This window comes from Adelges cooleyi, unplaced genomic scaffold (genome assembly GCF_023614345.1).
Source record: "Adelges cooleyi isolate 19-005CV unplaced genomic scaffold, UGA_ACOO_1.1 ACOO_flye_CR_arks_rails_tigmint_CR_PRNA_381, whole genome shotgun sequence".
NCBI classification, from domain to species: Eukaryota; Metazoa; Arthropoda; class Insecta; order Hemiptera; family Adelgidae; genus Adelges; species Adelges cooleyi.
Genome location: NW_026096058.1, coordinates 94,446 through 111,422, shown reverse-complemented (window position 1 = coordinate 111,422; position 16,977 = coordinate 94,446). Strand labels below are relative to the sequence as shown.

Here is a 16,977-nt window from a genome sequence, read left to right as displayed (position 1 = left end):
ATGTAATATTTTACCACATTAAAACATAAAATGTACAAGAAATTTGATCTAATTTTTTTTTTTTTTGTTATACAATATAAATTACGTGTTAGGTTTTTTTTAAAATATTAATAATTTATTATCTCTGCATTTAATAATTTCTTTTTTTTAATGCGAGAAACCATTTTGACTTAATTATATTCTTGAAAAATATATTTACAACCCTTGATAAGTTACGTCTTATATTCCAGTCTTATTTGTTCTAAAAAAATATGTATAGTAAGATATTTTTTAAACAATGTAATTATAATGTTAAAATTTTGCCAAAATGTCATGGCTAACATTTTGTGTGAATGTAAATAAACAAATTTTATATTTACAAAATTTGTATACATGATATTTGAGTTGATTGTTAAAGTGAATTAGTCTCGTTACAGTTGTTCATTTCGGACCAATCCATGTGATTGGAATAAATCCATGGTTCGGTAGCATAAACTATGAGGAAACCCCACAAAATCAATCCAGTCATCGAGACGATCAGTAAAATGCTGCGCTTAGGCTCGGGGAATTGAATCATCTCTCGAAAATCTGGAAATCCCATGTGATTACAGAATTTGTGAGCCAATATTGGTGCGATGATGTTGCCAGTGGATATAAATAATAACGCTGAATACGCTCCGAATATTGTCGTATACATAAACTGGAACACTTAACAAATCATATTGTCATTACACCAAAAAATTTACCCTTAGTAATTTATCCTTATCATTGGTGTAGTCGTAAGACGACAGTGTTTAGAACGTTCACTAATAAAATAAGCCCATATGCATTATTTTTTTCATTGAAATTGGTGCATTGATGTATTACAAAAAATTAACACGTACATTTCTTATATATTTATGAGAATAATCCATTAACAAAATATACTTGCAAATGTAGACTAGCAAAAAGGACAATATTAATATAATTTATAAAACATTATTTGAACTCGCGAAAAATATTTTTGAAATGTTAAAAAGGCATTTCGATAAAATTAAAATTTTATGAGAATGAGAAGAGTGAAGCTCAAAAGGGGTTTTTTTTTGTAGTTTAAACATTTCCAAGCACTGGCGATTGACCTACGACTAGACCACTGTTTATCATTACTATTATGAAATAGATTTTTTTTTTAAATACCTGACATGACAAATGCTTCAAGACACGGTATACCGGCACGCATTCGCTCTAGCCATTGGTTGAAATGAGCTATCAATAAAGATAATATCACACTATGAAATAAATATCTAATATTATGTTACACAAATAATAATTTTACCAGCTCCAAAAAATATAGGACAAATCAGTATAGTTGTTAAAGGTGAAAAACATTGCAGTAATAGCGGTATTATACAAGCTCTAAACGTGAACTCTTCTGATATGGGCGCTACTATGTAGTTTCTTAACCATATTAAATCGGTAAAATTAGACTTCATTCTTTCGATACCTAAAATAAAAAATATAATATTGAAAATAATTTTTACTACACATTCTCATTTTGTCTCGCTTACTGAGTACATCTTGATAATGAAAATCTTTACAGAAAATCAAACAAATAGAACCTAAGAACAAAACGCTTGTTAATAAAAGTGAAGCAGCTGCCGATACAAACAGCCCTTCCCATTTCAAGCCCAGCCAATACCAAATTGGAACCTAAATTAAAAATCACAAGATTAACTATGCAATCATTTATTTATCATTTATAGACATTACTTGAGTTTTGTCATGAATGAAATACCATGTGTACGTTGGCGAGATTATCAACATGAACAAGACGCTGAGAAATCGTTTTTTTATAGTCGTTGGATGATCTCTTAAAAAAAATATTAATGATATTTACAAAACAAATAAGTAAAAATTAACTGAACAGTTATGCTATTTATTATATCACCTTGCGAGTTGAGAATTCCATACATATAAACTAGAAACGTAAATCACAGACAATGAAAAACTCTCCAAAACACATTTTGGATACGGACAATGGTAGTTTATATTATTTGTATTCATGTTACATTTTCTTTTAATTTCCTAAGATAATACATTTATTTTAATAATTTATTATAAAATTTTACAAATATAACATGTTTAAATTGAAGTATAAGTATAACCATAAAATCATGTTATGTCCCTAAATCCATTTTGTAAAATAAAAACAAATATTTATACATAGTATGCTACTTATTAAAATATTAAAATTTCTTTACATACAATTAAAGTTTATCATCTGTCTTTCTTAATAATTTGTTACCGTTGTAGCTATAGTAGGAAAATAAACAATATAACAAAAAAAATATTTTTTTGAGACCATTGACTGTTGTTTCACTTTCCCATAGCCACCAAGAAATTTACAACGGTCAAAGTGTAAATTTCCCCCTATTTTCTTGAGGGGGGGGGGAATAAAAAAAAGCTGAACTACAGATTTTTGTGAAAATTGTACATGTTATAGTCTCACTAAAGATAAACCTTGAAATACCTATAAATCCACTGAAACACCTTCAGTCTAATTTTCAGAACTACACCTAAAAAAGTGAAATAAAGAAAAATGTTGGCAGAAAGGGTTTTTTTTTTGGTTTGACAATATAATTTTGTAACAGTTTCTCAAATGAATATTTCATACAAATTTGAAACTAGTTCAACCATCTTTTAAAATGCTATAGTACCCCATAATTTTAAATTGAAAAATGTGTATTTTTTTTCACAATTTAAAGGAAAGAGGTGGACTTTTTAAATTATAGTTATAATATAGTAATTTTGAGGTATGATTTCTGACACTTGCTACATGAAACAATCGATTCAGCGGTTTAGAAGATAAAGTAGGTAAAGACAAAAAAAACCATATCCTTGTAAAAACTACCTTAGCTACATTTTATTAAGATTTAAATTAAAGTTTAGAATTATACCTGGATACATATTTAAAAATTATTTATTTTTCTATTAGTAGTTCGGAAAGTAATTTAAATTCAGTGCTTTGCAAGACAAATAATGATTTTGTTTATATTTACTAACCTATACTAAAAAAAAAAAGGCTACACAATTTAAAATAATCCTATAGCAACATTTCACTAATAATAAGACCGATATTATACTGAAATAAATGTAATGGAAACATAATAATACTATACACAAACACAACAAAATATACTAGAAACAACTCAATAAAAAAAGAATAAATTAAATTAAATATTATTATTATTATTATTATCATATTATCATATATTTGTTATCACTCTACACTGTTATCAGTTGTGTGTACCGCTACTGGCTGATAAGTTTAAAACAAAAATAAATATATCGTACAATTTACCAGGATAAAAACTAATACTAAATATAATATTTATGAATTATGTGTATATTATAATATTATAGTTTAGTACAGTTGGTAAATTGTCGCCGTAGCCCAAGTAACATCTGTGATCTGTTTAATAAAGAGCACATTCGTCAACCCGACGTTTGTTCTATGTGGTTGCCCATAAAAATCCATTTCCAGTTCCCACTATCACTCTTGCTCCCACCTGACTCGACATTATCGAAGAACAACTATCGAAAAATTCGATAGTTAGGCCGATAGTGTTTTAAAAATCGATTTTTTAACTTTATAATTAGTTAGTATTTTTAACATTTTGAGGAATCTTAAGATGACTCGAGGAGAGAGCTAAGACACCTTAGAAGAGCTTGAGCCCTTCACTACTAATTATTATGAACCAGTTAATATGCTTAAGTATCACTCACATTTTTACGATTCTAATGTTCTTTGGACATTTTTATTTGATTATTTTTCGTCAAAATATTGTAATAATATGTCGTCAAAAAAAAAAAATAGGTACTTATAAAATTTAGTATATAAAATCTAGGTATTTATTTTTTTAAAGGTTGTTTTCATTAATGCTAATTGAATGAATAAAATTTGAAACTAATTTTTTAAGTATGTCGTTAATTATAATTCATCTGATTTCAAGATTCAACTTGAAATTCGTCAAGAAAAATTTAAATAAAAACTTGTTTCCTAACATTTACGGAAACGTAAGTTGAAGTATCTAACCTTGCCAATATCACTTGCTATATCGACACGGTCGTTTTCGTCTAAGACTTGTACATCAAAAATATATTATATTTTATAATCATTTTTACAATATTTCTTAAAATAATAAAAATACATTAAAATCATATTAATAGAGGAAATCGAGTATTAATAACACACATTTTTTCAATAATAATGTTTAAATATAAAAATTGTTTTACATGACGTTCAAGTAATATATTTAAACCAATTTCGAAGATATTATTAATATTTGATTTCCTGCCAAAATAGGATTTTCAATATATTTTTACATTAAAAAAAAATATTTCGACTTTCTCTTCACCTTATCACATACATACATACCTACAAATGGGTTAGGCCAGCCAAATTTTCTCCTTCCACAAATCCACTCTATCCATCGCCATATTTTTATCACTACACACCTCCATATCTTTATTTATCATACCCATCCTCTTGTTCTCTCTAGTTTCTGCAGCAATTGACGGAAACACCAACTTTTTTTATATACTCGGTCCTTATATTGTCTAACCAATTACACATCCATCTCATCGTTTTAATTTCAGCCACTTTCATTTTCCTTTCGTCTTTTTTATTCAGTGCTCAAAACTTATTTACATGCATCGTTGCTGGTCTATCTATCGTTTTATATAAATGTCCTCTCATCCAACCACACTTTATTCTACTCGCCCCCAATTACTTATAAATATATGTTTATCTACAGTCTACTCTATTTAGCATCCTTAGAACACAATTCAATACAAGATTGGAGTCCAAATGAACACTAAGTTTTTCTCAGGGAATTTCTACTTGTTTTTTAATTGAATATGTTCCAGAGTTTTCTCTGGAGTCGTTGTGCTACCAGGGACACTTCCTTTACAATTATGACAATCAATATAATTCTTTTTTAATATTATTATTATAGTTATCTTGATATTAACCTCTTTCTAAAATCTTTTTACCAAATTTAAACTGTAAATGTATTCTGCACTAGACCTACTTCGAGCCATTTTCTCTAACGCTTTCTTCCGTTCTTCTTTTTCTCCTTCGCCTTCATCCCGACTTTTCGGGGTCGGCCACCCTTGCACCAAAGTTTAAACGTCCACCCGACACGATCTTCCACATCATCTTCGCATACACCAGCAGCCCTCATGTAATTTTCAATCACTTCATCCAACTACTTTTTTTCGGTTTTCGTTCTTCCTTCCTTTCCTCTTACGTTTATTTTCATTGCCATTTTTGCTACACTCATTCTCGCAATCTGAAGTGTTTTTTGGCCGATTTTTAAATTTTTGTTTACAACAAAATTTTATAAGCATTTATATTTATATAATTTTACTTTTTTATAGATTTTTTCTAATAAATCTAACCGATTTTCTAATTGCTTAATAAAAAATCGACCTTTTAGCCCCCATAGAAAATATAGTAAGCTCCACATAGAAAAAAAACAAAAATTGAAATCCGTTAGCTTCGATGTACCTACCTAGTAGCTAAATATTATCGAAACTATCGATAGTCCGAATAATTATTGTTCGATAGTGTCCCGAGGTCCGCAGCTTATTCACAAAATAATAATACGAAATTTCAATCTACAATCACCCTGGACGCCCCCGCCCCCCCCCGTATCGTACCTCACCCTTCGCTTGTAGCCGTGGCGGCGGCGGCGGCGGCAGCGCGGTCTATTGTTCGCCGTAGTGTGTGTCACGTGACCGGATTGGGGCTTGGCCATTGGAGGACGGCGGTAGAGCGCGCACCCTACCGTCAGTTAACCGCGACGGCGGATCGCGTACTATGCTCTTGTGTGTGTGTGTGTGTGTGTGTATACTGTATATATATATATATATATATATATATTACTATTATTGTTGTTATTATACCATTTCGTCGTATACGCTACACACATATATAAAATATTTTTTTCATTAATGGTCGTCGACTCGTTTTTTTGTTTACAGCCGCCGCCGATGACGTCGCCACCGTCGCGGCAGTCTAGTACCGAAACCCTAATGGTTTGCTTGTGTGCGTTTAATACACGAGCGTAATAAAAATATTTCTCCGTGCGTGTATGTGTCCGGCGAGTGCGAGTGCGAGCCATAGAAGAGAGCACATAGACGCATAGAATACATACAGCACTACATAGGTATACCTACTGTAAACACATTACAGTTTACACACACACACACACACGCGCGCGCGCTGCACACAATCGCTGCACTGGTGCTGCCTAGAGAGGAGAAAAAAAAATGTCCGTCCGACGTCGTCGTTCATGACCAGCAGCAGCTGCCTGTTCCTTTCTTTTGTCTCGACCCGACCGTGTGTGTGTGAGTGTGTGTGTGCACGCCCGCCGCCGTCGTTGTCGTCCTCAGCAACGATACATCGATATAATAATAATAAAATAAAAATATATTATATTACATTAAAAATAAATGTTCGAAAAATGTATAGCGTATAAATTCGTAATGTATTCGTATAGTAATAAATTAATAAAACAAAATATATATTTATAATATAATAAATAATAATCGTATCGTCGCCGTCCGCGCGACAGTGTCGTGTCGTGAGCGTTAGTCAGTTTTGTTTTTTTTTTTTTTCATATATTATTATTATTATTATTATAGTTATTACTACGAGTCAATTATTATCGTTAGCGTGTGCGCGAGTGTGTCGATTCGTTGGATCGCAAACCAATTGTCGACAGCGAGTGGAACAACGAAAATAAAATTGTACGAAAAACGCCGAAGAAAATGCCGAGCGCGTCGTTCAGTTCGACCCGTTCGTACACCCGGAGGACGAGGCGAAAAGGTACCAACCGCCTGCCCATACCGTCCAGGACGTCGTCCAATTCGGGTAAGTCGGAGACGTTTCGCAACGGTATTGTGTCTTTTTTTTTTTTTTCTTTGGGTTTTTTTTGTCCGTTGTCTCCGGTCCGTCGAGAAACGGCCATGAGACGACGACGGCGACGTGTGTGCGTGCGGCGGATGGGGATCTCGCTGTCAAGGTTCGTTCGGTGTCGCGTACTTTCCGAATCGATATTAACGGCCGCCGCTGTCTCGGCTCGACGAGCGCCTTAGCCGAGGCCGTCGCAGACGCCGCACAACAATATTCTATTGCACAGTGTGGTGTTTTGGGTCAAGTTTGGGGTTTCCAAAATTTCCGCTGGGTTTTTTTTGTTACCTCTCCAAACAATGACGCACGCCGATCGCGCCCAGGTGTGTGCACGCCACCCCGGCGGCCGCTCGGTATAAGCAATGTGAATGTGGTGAGCAGTGTGTATGAGAAATGCAGGTATATTTAAAAATATGTGAATGTAAACCTGTGTGAGCAACACTACTACTAGCGGGGAGGAAAGGGAAATTAATTACTGTGAGAAATTGTAAATCGTTTTTTTTTTAATGGCATTCACTGTCACCTAATTGACTAGCTGAGATTGTAAATTCCTAAACTTAACCCTGATGGTATGTACAAAACATACGAGAGACTATTAGCGCGATAAACAGTCACGAGCGTTTAAGCGTAGGTAGGTACATACCTGAACACTGTTTGATAGGAAAGTGTTAAATGATATTAATTTGACTGTATTTTGAGCATTGCTCGTTCATTTTTCTAACAATTTTGGTGCAATACTTAGTACATTAGTCGGAACGATTCATCCAAATACGTACGATTAACTGCAATTCATTTTAAAACTTTCATTATACACAATAGAAAAGTTTGTTGTTTAGACAGTTTATTATTGTAACAATCAATTTTTCTAATTAATTGTATGCACAAAGACCTTGACATTATTAAAAATTCATGTTTATCTATTAACAAATCTTGTCCCAGTTTAGGTGTGATAGTGAGGTGTTATTGTCTAAATATAAAAGTTTTTACCCAAGTTGTAGTACAATGTTAAATCAATTGTTTTCCAATAATGTTACTCATAGTTAGTACCTACTCGTAAAGGTATTACCCTGAAATAAATTGGACAAAATTAAAATTTTGCAATCCGTCCATTTTCTTACACGAGTATTAAACACTGAAGTCGCTAGTCGATCTGAGAAGGTGATTTAAAAAGATAGAAAATGAAAACTACAATTCCAATTGTGTTCTTATATTCTTAGGCCTTGAAATACTAATTTCATTCAAAACTTAAAAGTGTTGGATTAGTTATAATAATATGTATTGTTGCACATGTACCTATTTAGTTTTACTTTGAATTATTATTATTAATACCTATCTAATTTAACTCAATTAAAGTAAGATTAAACTTTTCATTTAGGTATTAATTACATTTTCAAATGGTCTATAAACATAATATGTTACGGTCCAATTTATAATGACTTAAAATAAATTACCTGATATTATTTGTGTAGCCTCAATATTTTTCAGTACCTATCACATTTCTAAGTGTAATTTAAAATGTATTATTTATCAAAACTAATTAATCAAGTACATCTTACTTTTCTAGGTGGTGTCGTCGATGCTGGAGTTACGTGTGAACCGTTAGTTGCTGCAAGCGGTAGTTATGCTACTCCCGGTGGAGCTAGTACAAGTACTAGTTTCCAGCACGTACCGCCTTATGATTTAAGGGGTCGAAAATCCCCTCTTCATTTGCACGATGCCAGCACCGCTGGATGTAGTGCGACGGCACCTGTTCATCCAACTGCCACTCGGCCTACATCACCAACAGCGTCGGCTACTGCGTCGGTACTGCAGTCGGCCGCTACGCCTCCTCTATCGCAACCTGCACGAAAACGACTTAGAAGAAATACTTCTTGTACAATTACTAGTGCTGACAGTGAGTACATAATTAAAAATATAGAAAAGAAAACTTTCAATTATACTCAGAGCCATAGATGATTAGATTTACTTAAAATAAGCGACGCCAATGTAAAAATTGACAGCACAATTATACGTACAGGTTATTCAAATTTCATGTTACAGTAATTTTGTCTATGTAATAATTGTATTATCTAAAAAAAATTTAAATGAAACCTACATTTATGAAGAATGATGTAGTGAAAATAATAACTGGGTGATAACCAGTTTTGAATAAATACTTTTCGAGATGTTGAGAATGTGTTAGATGAGGTGAAAAAGTGAAAAGAAGTGCGTGTGAGAAGCTTGCGTGTTAACAAATTTTGTTTTATTTCACACGAGTCTAAATCTTTAAAAAAATAATAATCATTATAAAAAAGTATTTAACTAAAACTTGTTAACGACCAATCATTATGTTTTATTATATCATTCTGATTTTGAAAAGGTCAACCAAAAATGCAAGTGGTCTTTTGATTTTTAAAAGTTATCCCCTAAAGCTACCCTTTGAACATTTACATAGTGATTTTATAACTGTTTTTGCAAATTTGGAAAACCTGTATTAATGTAATATATTATACATTAATAAAAATGTTAAAAAATTAATTTTTGTTTATGTTCATTTGCATTCAGCATTGATTTTAACATATTCTAAATTATCTATTCTAAAAATTTATCTATTACAATCTATTAATCAAATCTATTACAAATTCTAATTTATGATGATGTTGGATGGATATTAAATTAAAAGTTTTTATTTTTTATTTTACTGTTAAACGTTTTCAAGTTTTTCTTCCGATTTTTGTTTTTAAATGTTTTTGCTTTAAAGCATTTTCAACTAAAAAACTTTCTTGATGTAGATATAGTAACTTAATTTATACCTACTTTACTTTTACTTTAGTCTACAAATATTTTTAACATTTGTTTTTTACTTGTTTATTGATTATATATTTATATTAAATTACCTTTATCTTATATTAAAACAAATTCTTTTTACAAAGTAGGTTAAAGTAATAAAATATATATATATATATATATATTTATAAAAGGTGTAAGCAAATATAATAAATTATACCTGAAATAACAATTCATCTTAAAATTTAAACCATACTTTTTTGTAATTTATAACTAATAAATAGTAAATATAAATGGAGTTATCCGTAAATAAATAAAAATAAAAAAAGTATTTATATCTATAACTAATAAATTCCATTGTTTAAAAATTATTTGGTACAATGTTTTCTAATAATACAAAATCTACAATCTGTTCTAGATTCAAATTCAGCTGCTCATTACTTACAATGTGAACTACCGGACGAAGTAATGCTAACAATATTTAGTTATTTGTATGAACAAGATCTTTGTAGAATAGCTCAAGTTTGTAAAAGATTTCAAGCAATCGCTAATGACAACAACCTGTGGAAAAGGTTATATCAAAGTGTTTTTGAATACGATACACCTCTTTTTCATACGGAAGGGTGTCGATTTGATTTTATTCCATTTGAAGAGAGCGAGCACCATAATCCGTGGAAAGAAAGCTTTAGGCAATTGAAAAAACGTTGCTTACACGTGAGGACGCATTATACCGGTACAGCTAAAGATCCAGTAAGACGAATGCCACATTTCGACACTATTCAAGCGGCCTTAGACCACGCAGACGAGAATTTAAACGGGGGCGCAAAGATTTTCTTGCATCCCGGCACGTACAGAGGTGAATTCCTGGTAATAGATTCAGACGTTACGCTTATTGGAGCCGCACCTGGTGTTGTCGCAGACGCAGTGGTTCTTGAACGGGAAACCGAATCGACAGTTATGTTTGTCGAGGGCGCAAAGAGTGCTTATTTGGGACATGTCACATTAAAATTTACTCCAAATGTCACGTCTACAGTGCCGCACCATAAGCATTTTTGTCTGGAGGTCGGTGAAAATTGTTCTCCCACCATCGATCATTGCATTATACGTAGCTCGTCGGTCGTGGGAGCTGCAGTTTGTGTGAGCGGAGCCGGTGCGAATCCTCGAATACATCATTGCGATGTAAGCGACTGTGAGAATGTAGGTATTTATGTTACTGACCATGCTCAAGGAACCTTTGAAGACAATGAAATATGTCGAAACGCTTTAGCCGGAGTATGGGTGAAAAATCACGCTAACCCTGTGATGCGCCGTAATCACATACATCACGGAAGAGATGTAGGCATTTTCACGTTTGACAACGGACTGGTAAATACTGAATAAATATTAGATTTTATTAAATTTACGCGTCCGATCAACAACTTTTAATTAATTTTCTGGTCAAAACAATATTACTTGATGAACATTTTGTGTAAACCAACCTATGCATTTGACTCGTACAGTATTTAAACTGTAAACAATTTTTTTTTATTTATAAAAAAATCCCATTTAAATTATTATTTAGAATAAAATATATGCATTACATTTAATTTTTTTTAATTTTAGGGTTTTTTCGAAGCCAATGACATTCACAACAATCGGATTGCCGGTTTTGAAGTGAAGGCTGGTGCAAACCCTTCAGTCGTACAATGTGAAATTCACCACGGTCAAACAGGTGGAATTTACGTGCACGAAAATGGTCTAGGTCAATTTATAGATAACCGCATTCATAGTAACAATTTCGCCGGCGTGTGGATTACTTCTAATAGCAATCCTACGATACGACGTAACGATATCTATAACGGGCACCAAGGTGGAGTATACATTTTCGGCGAAGGCAGAGGTCTTATTGAACATAACAATATTTATGGTTAGTACAAAAAAAAGAACTTTATTTGTATTGTTTTGGTTATTAATTGTTTTATTTTTACTGTCACAATAATAGGAAACGCATTGGCGGGTATACAGATTCGTACCAACAGTGATCCTATTGTTCGACATAACAAAATCCATCACGGCCAACACGGTGGAATATACGTACATGAAAAAGGTGCCGGACTTGTAGAAGAAAACGAGGTGTACGCCAATACGTTGGCGGGTGTTTGGATTACGACGGGTAGTACACCAGTACTGAGGCGCAATAGAATTCATTCTGGTAAACAAGTTGGCGTGTACTTTTATGACAACGGTCATGGCAAGCTCGAAGACAATGACATATTCAATCATTTGTACTCGGGAGTTCAAATTAGGTAAGAATCTTATTGTTTTAGTATTTTAGTATTTTTTCAGAATCGTCTAAAACAGATCTTAAATCATAAAATAAAGCAAATTCAATGTGGAGTCTGTATTTATTTGTTCTGAATATAATAAGTAAATGAATTGTGATATTACCAAATTGTGTTGATTTTTTACAAACTTAAATTTGATTTTTGACTAATTATAGTTTTAATGAAACCGATAAGTTTTTTCTAGAAAATAATGGTTGCTAGTTACCAATTTTAAACAAATTATTTCATTGGAGTGTTTAAACATTTTATTATTATATTTACTTTTGTTTTAACTTAGAAACAAAAATAATTTGCTTATTTCAGAACATTTAAATGTTGTTGAAATGTTAAACTAGAATTTGCAATTTTTATTATTTCTTATACATTTTTTATTCTTTTTAAATTTTAGAACTGGCAGTAATCCAATAATCAAAGGAAACAAAATATGGGGAGGTCAAAATGGTGGAGTTTTAGTCTATAACGGAGGACTAGGTGTATTAGAGCAAAATGAAATATTTGATAATGCTATGGCAGGTGTTTGGATTAAAACCGATTCTAATCCAACATTAAAAAGAAACAAAATATACGACGGCCGAGATGGAGGGATTTGCATATTCAATGGTGGAAAAGGTAACCTTGTGAATAAACAGTTTAAATAATAATATCCTAAATTAGTTATTGTATGAGTAAGTTTAATTAAATTATAACTAGGAATTTACGTAGAACAATTAAATTTGTTTAAGTAAAACAATTTAACTCTAACAATTTAATTTGTTTATTTGTTGTCCTACATTTTTAAAAATACTAATGAATAACAGATTATATTACTTTAAAAGTACAAGGGAATTAAAAATAAAAAATAAAAATTGTCTCTAGAAATTTGTTTTTAGACTGTTTAAAATTACTAGTAACAGTCCTATGTTATTAAATTATGTTTCTTTTTTTTATTAATTATTCTTTGGACAAAAACTGCCACTTTGGTGGCAAATATTATGTTAAGGGTAATACTTTTTCTTGTCTTGTTTTTTTCTTTTTGTCACTGCTATAAAACATATTTATTTAGGGAAAAGTACATTAAGCTTTTAAATACAAAAGTAATTTCTTTTAATCACAGATGCCTAAAAATTGTTTAAAACAATTTGCTGTACTGACTAATATTGTTGAAAATGTCTTTTCCGTTTAGGTAACTTGGAAGAAAATGAAATATTTAGAAATGCTCAAGCTGGTGTACTAATATCGACGCAAAGCCATCCAATTTTGAGGCGTAACAGAATATTTGACGGCTTAGCCGCTGGAGTTGAAATCACCAATAACGCAACGGCTACTTTAGATAGTAATCAAATATTCAATAACCGTTTCGGTGGCCTTTGCTTAGCCAGCGGTGTACAGCCAATTGTTAGGAGTGAGTCGATTGATTTCAGTTACAGTCATTAATTGTATTTGATCAAGAAAAATCTGTTATTATTATTGTTATTACTGTTTTTTAATAAAAGTTTTTTCGTTTAGGTAATAAAATCTATAGTAATCAAGACGCTGTCGAAAAGGCAGTTTGTAACGGTCAGTGTTTGTACAAAATATCGTCTTACACTTCGTTTCCAATGCACGACTTTTATCGTTGTCAAACATGCAACACGACTGATAGAAACGCAATATGTGTAAATTGTATTAAAACGTGTCACGCAGGACATGATGTTGAATTCATTAGGCATGACAGGTAATTAACTTATAATTAACTTGAGCAAAATGATCATTCTATAGTGGTGGGAAGTTGCCCCAATCGCAATAGTGAGGAGTCACACAATTAGTAGTTAAGGTGTTTTTTCTACATTCAAACAAATTGAATATGATTAGCGACCAATTATGAATTACCCTTATCAAACAAAGAAAATTGAAAATTTCATTGATTTTTAAGGAGAAATCACTAATTGTTATACAATAAAAAAATGTACCATTTAAATTTAGTCAGTGGCGCGTAGTCTCAGCGTAGTATACTCTTACGACTACACCATTGAATTTAAATTCAAACTCTCTAACAAGCTAAATAATTTGTTTTCAGATTTTTTTGTGATTGTGGAGCTGGCACATTAAATAACCAATGCCAACTCCAGGGCGAGCCGACTCAAGACACTGACACATTATATGATTCGGCAGCGCCTATCGAATCGCACACTCTGATGGTGAACTAAACAAATTAAATTTGTCAGGTATACTATATAGTATTGATTTAAACAACAAAATTGATGTATAACATTATTTAGGATTTTCAAATTGTTGGTACGTCCGTTCCTAGGCTAAAGTACCGACAGTGTACTTACTGTACAGTCTAGGACGAGATATACTTAATGATAAGTATATTATAAATGATATCTTCATTCCTTTTTTTTTTTGTTCTTCTACTTAACATTCAAACTCTATGTGCTACCCAATATTATTATTACTTTTGTTACCGACAAACTCGATGTTTTGACGGTGGTATAAGTATTTCGACTGCAAATGATTGTGATTTTTCTATTTCCACGTGAATGTAATATAATGATGTGGAAGTCATTCCAACAATTTCGAAAAATAATTAATTGGTCCCTTTTCACTGCTGACATTTGTATAACTAATTGTGTGTAATCAATTCGAATTGTTCACTCGCATAAGATCATTACCTACCATTAGACTTAAAAAATATATTTATATATATCTATATATATATATAAATTTATGGTGTTATCTATCAAGTCTGTTATTAAATAAACAAAATTAGAAAATAACTCGTATTATTATTACTATTATTATTATTATTTTTTTTTTAATGATCATTATAGTATTAATGTAAAAAAAAAATATTTATATATACTTATATAATAAATAAATAATTTATTGAATGTGAAAATAATTAACGTGTGTACTTTTTATAATGTGCAATATATTTATTATTATCAATTTTTTTTCTTTTGAAATTAAATTTAAAAAATTTCATTATTCTAGACAATTATCATGTACTTTATTTAAGGTCGTAAAATGTGTAAAAATATATTTTCCATTTTTTAATATCTAAGCTTTAATTGCGGTAACGAATAAATGGCCGATCTGTTTTGTTCGTAAGAGTAACTACTGTAGGATTACTTGTAAATTCACATCAAAATGACATGTAAATAAAATTAATAAAAACAAATATTATTTTAATTTGTTTTTGGTTTGTTGATTATAAATTAATTACCACTTACTTTCTTTTGGTCTTTGTGTTGAATAAAATAGTTAAATTTTCTTGGTATCGATATAATAAATAGTTTTCAACTGTGTTCATCATCCCATACAAGCTCATTAAATACCGTTATAAAAAAAAAAAAGTCGTTACCATGCTCTGAATTTTTTCTTGTTATCTTTTCATTGCTCAAAAAATAAAATTGCAATAGAAGCGGTTATAATAATAAGTTTGTTTTATTTTTATCACCGGCCTTGTGTGCAATTTTTTTTTTTTTTTTTTTAAAGTGTTTAGTGTTGTTATTTACGTGTTAGCTTGATGTTTAACATTTTATTTGTAACGCATTTACTTAACAAAAAAAAAAAAATGTAAATATTTATTTTTATTATTATTAATTTTTTTTTATTGAATTTTGTTTCTATAATATATTTTTTTTTTTACGCTGTACTGTGCCATAAAATAATTATATATACTAAAATATGTACAGAATAAAATTATTAAAATGCCCAGGACGAATTGAAAAAATAAGAAAACAAAAAATGTTTACAGTTTTATTAAAATAATTTTTTTTTCTCGTGTATTTTCCATACATCAAATGTATTAAAGGTTGTGATTTAATTTTGATTTTACGTATTATAATATTATGAATAAAATTAGTTAAAAAATAATTCACGGTTATGTTTTTTTTTTAAATTCAATGCATTTTGGACTTGTTTGCATTGTGGTGAAGAAACTTTTTTTTTTTATAGTAATAATAGTTATTTTGAAAACATATTTGTCATAACCATAAAATGTTTTTATCGATCAATCAAAATAGGCAATAGATTATTTTCAATTTAAAATTGTTAATAAATTACACGCGTTACCATTTTCAGAACAAAAAAATGCATCACATTTTTATTGAGGAAAATTAACAAATGACCAAATAACATAATTACTAACACGATGTATTATCTATAAAATTATATCACTAACAGTTAAATCAAACATTAAATGACTCTGATATGCTCCGTCTCCATTTTGAAAGGTTTATTTAAAATACAAAACTTCTCGTTGTTTGTAACTAACGGTCATTTGTGCTGTATTTATTGTTTAGGTAAGTACAAATGTATAAGTGTTATTTTATTTGGTTATAGACAAGTGACGTAGTAAAGAAATTAATATTTAAACTCTTAACCATAAAAATAGTACACTCTATGCGTATACGTATTTTGGCAACAATGTTGTCATCTTCAGCGCCAACGACAGACTTTATAAGTTTGAGTGGAGATAGTGATTTTCTTATCCTTTTAAGTATGAACACGATTTGTGAACTTTTATATTAAATTTTAATAGTGTTTAAAAAAAAATAATAATAATAATATGATTTAAAGAAATTATAATGAATGGAGCCAGTCGTCGAGGTCGTCTATGCAATGAGCTGTTGTTGTGACCTTGGGTCACGAATATTTTGTGGGAAATCTTAATTGCTTAATTTATTTACCTTTATACATTGTAATGGTAAGTAAGTGACCAACAAAGCCATTGTCAAACGTTAGGTAGTAACTAAATAGTTTACCAAGAGGTAATTGTTTTTTTTTTTATATTATTACAATAATAATTCTATTAAAATGTTTTATTTATCTTTAGTTTTTATCTATTTAATACTGTTGTTTGCCCGTTTTAATTTGCCTATTAACTATTAAGAAAGATTAATTGGCCGTTTTTCGTGTCCTCGAAAATACACGAAGCACGGATGCCACAGTCGGTTAAATGTTAATTTTGCAATTTTTAAAAAC

The 16,977-nt window shown here is 30.7% G+C and overlaps 2 protein-coding genes across 5 annotated transcripts; one reads left to right on the top strand and one right to left on the bottom strand.

The window, feature by feature from the left end:
* Positions 1-33: 33 nt before the first annotated feature.
* Positions 34-3,173, bottom strand: LOC126841335 (CAAX prenyl protease 2). Of its 4 annotated transcripts, none has more exons than XM_050577749.1 (8): positions 2,916-3,173; positions 1,907-2,043; positions 1,729-1,828; positions 1,527-1,668; positions 1,295-1,462; positions 1,156-1,224; positions 360-687; positions 37-241 (listed from the first exon to the last, which is right to left on the bottom strand). In XM_050577749.1, the coding sequence occupies exons 2-7, from the start codon at positions 2,020-2,022 to the stop codon at positions 392-394; spliced, it is 891 nt and encodes a 296-aa protein (XP_050433706.1). In that variant the 5' UTR covers positions 2,023-2,043; positions 2,916-3,173; the 3' UTR covers positions 37-241; positions 360-391. The 4 variants fall into 4 exon arrangements, with proteins under 4 accessions (XP_050433704.1, XP_050433705.1, XP_050433706.1 ...); XM_050577750.1 differs by having other exon boundaries at positions 38-241; positions 373-687; XM_050577747.1 differs by having other exon boundaries at positions 34-687.
* A 2,849-nt stretch (positions 3,174-6,022) lies between these two features.
* LOC126841352 (F-box only protein 11) lies at positions 6,023-14,779 on the top strand. The gene is made up of 9 exons (XM_050577769.1): positions 6,023-6,898; positions 8,502-8,831; positions 10,122-11,068; positions 11,306-11,609; positions 11,685-11,988; positions 12,416-12,641; positions 13,195-13,408; positions 13,513-13,720; positions 14,063-14,779. Exons 1-9 carry the CDS (start codon positions 6,796-6,798, stop codon positions 14,190-14,192), a joined length of 2,766 nt encoding a protein of 921 aa, XP_050433726.1. The 5' UTR covers positions 6,023-6,795; the 3' UTR covers positions 14,193-14,779.
* Positions 14,780-16,977: the final 2,198 nt, after the last annotated feature.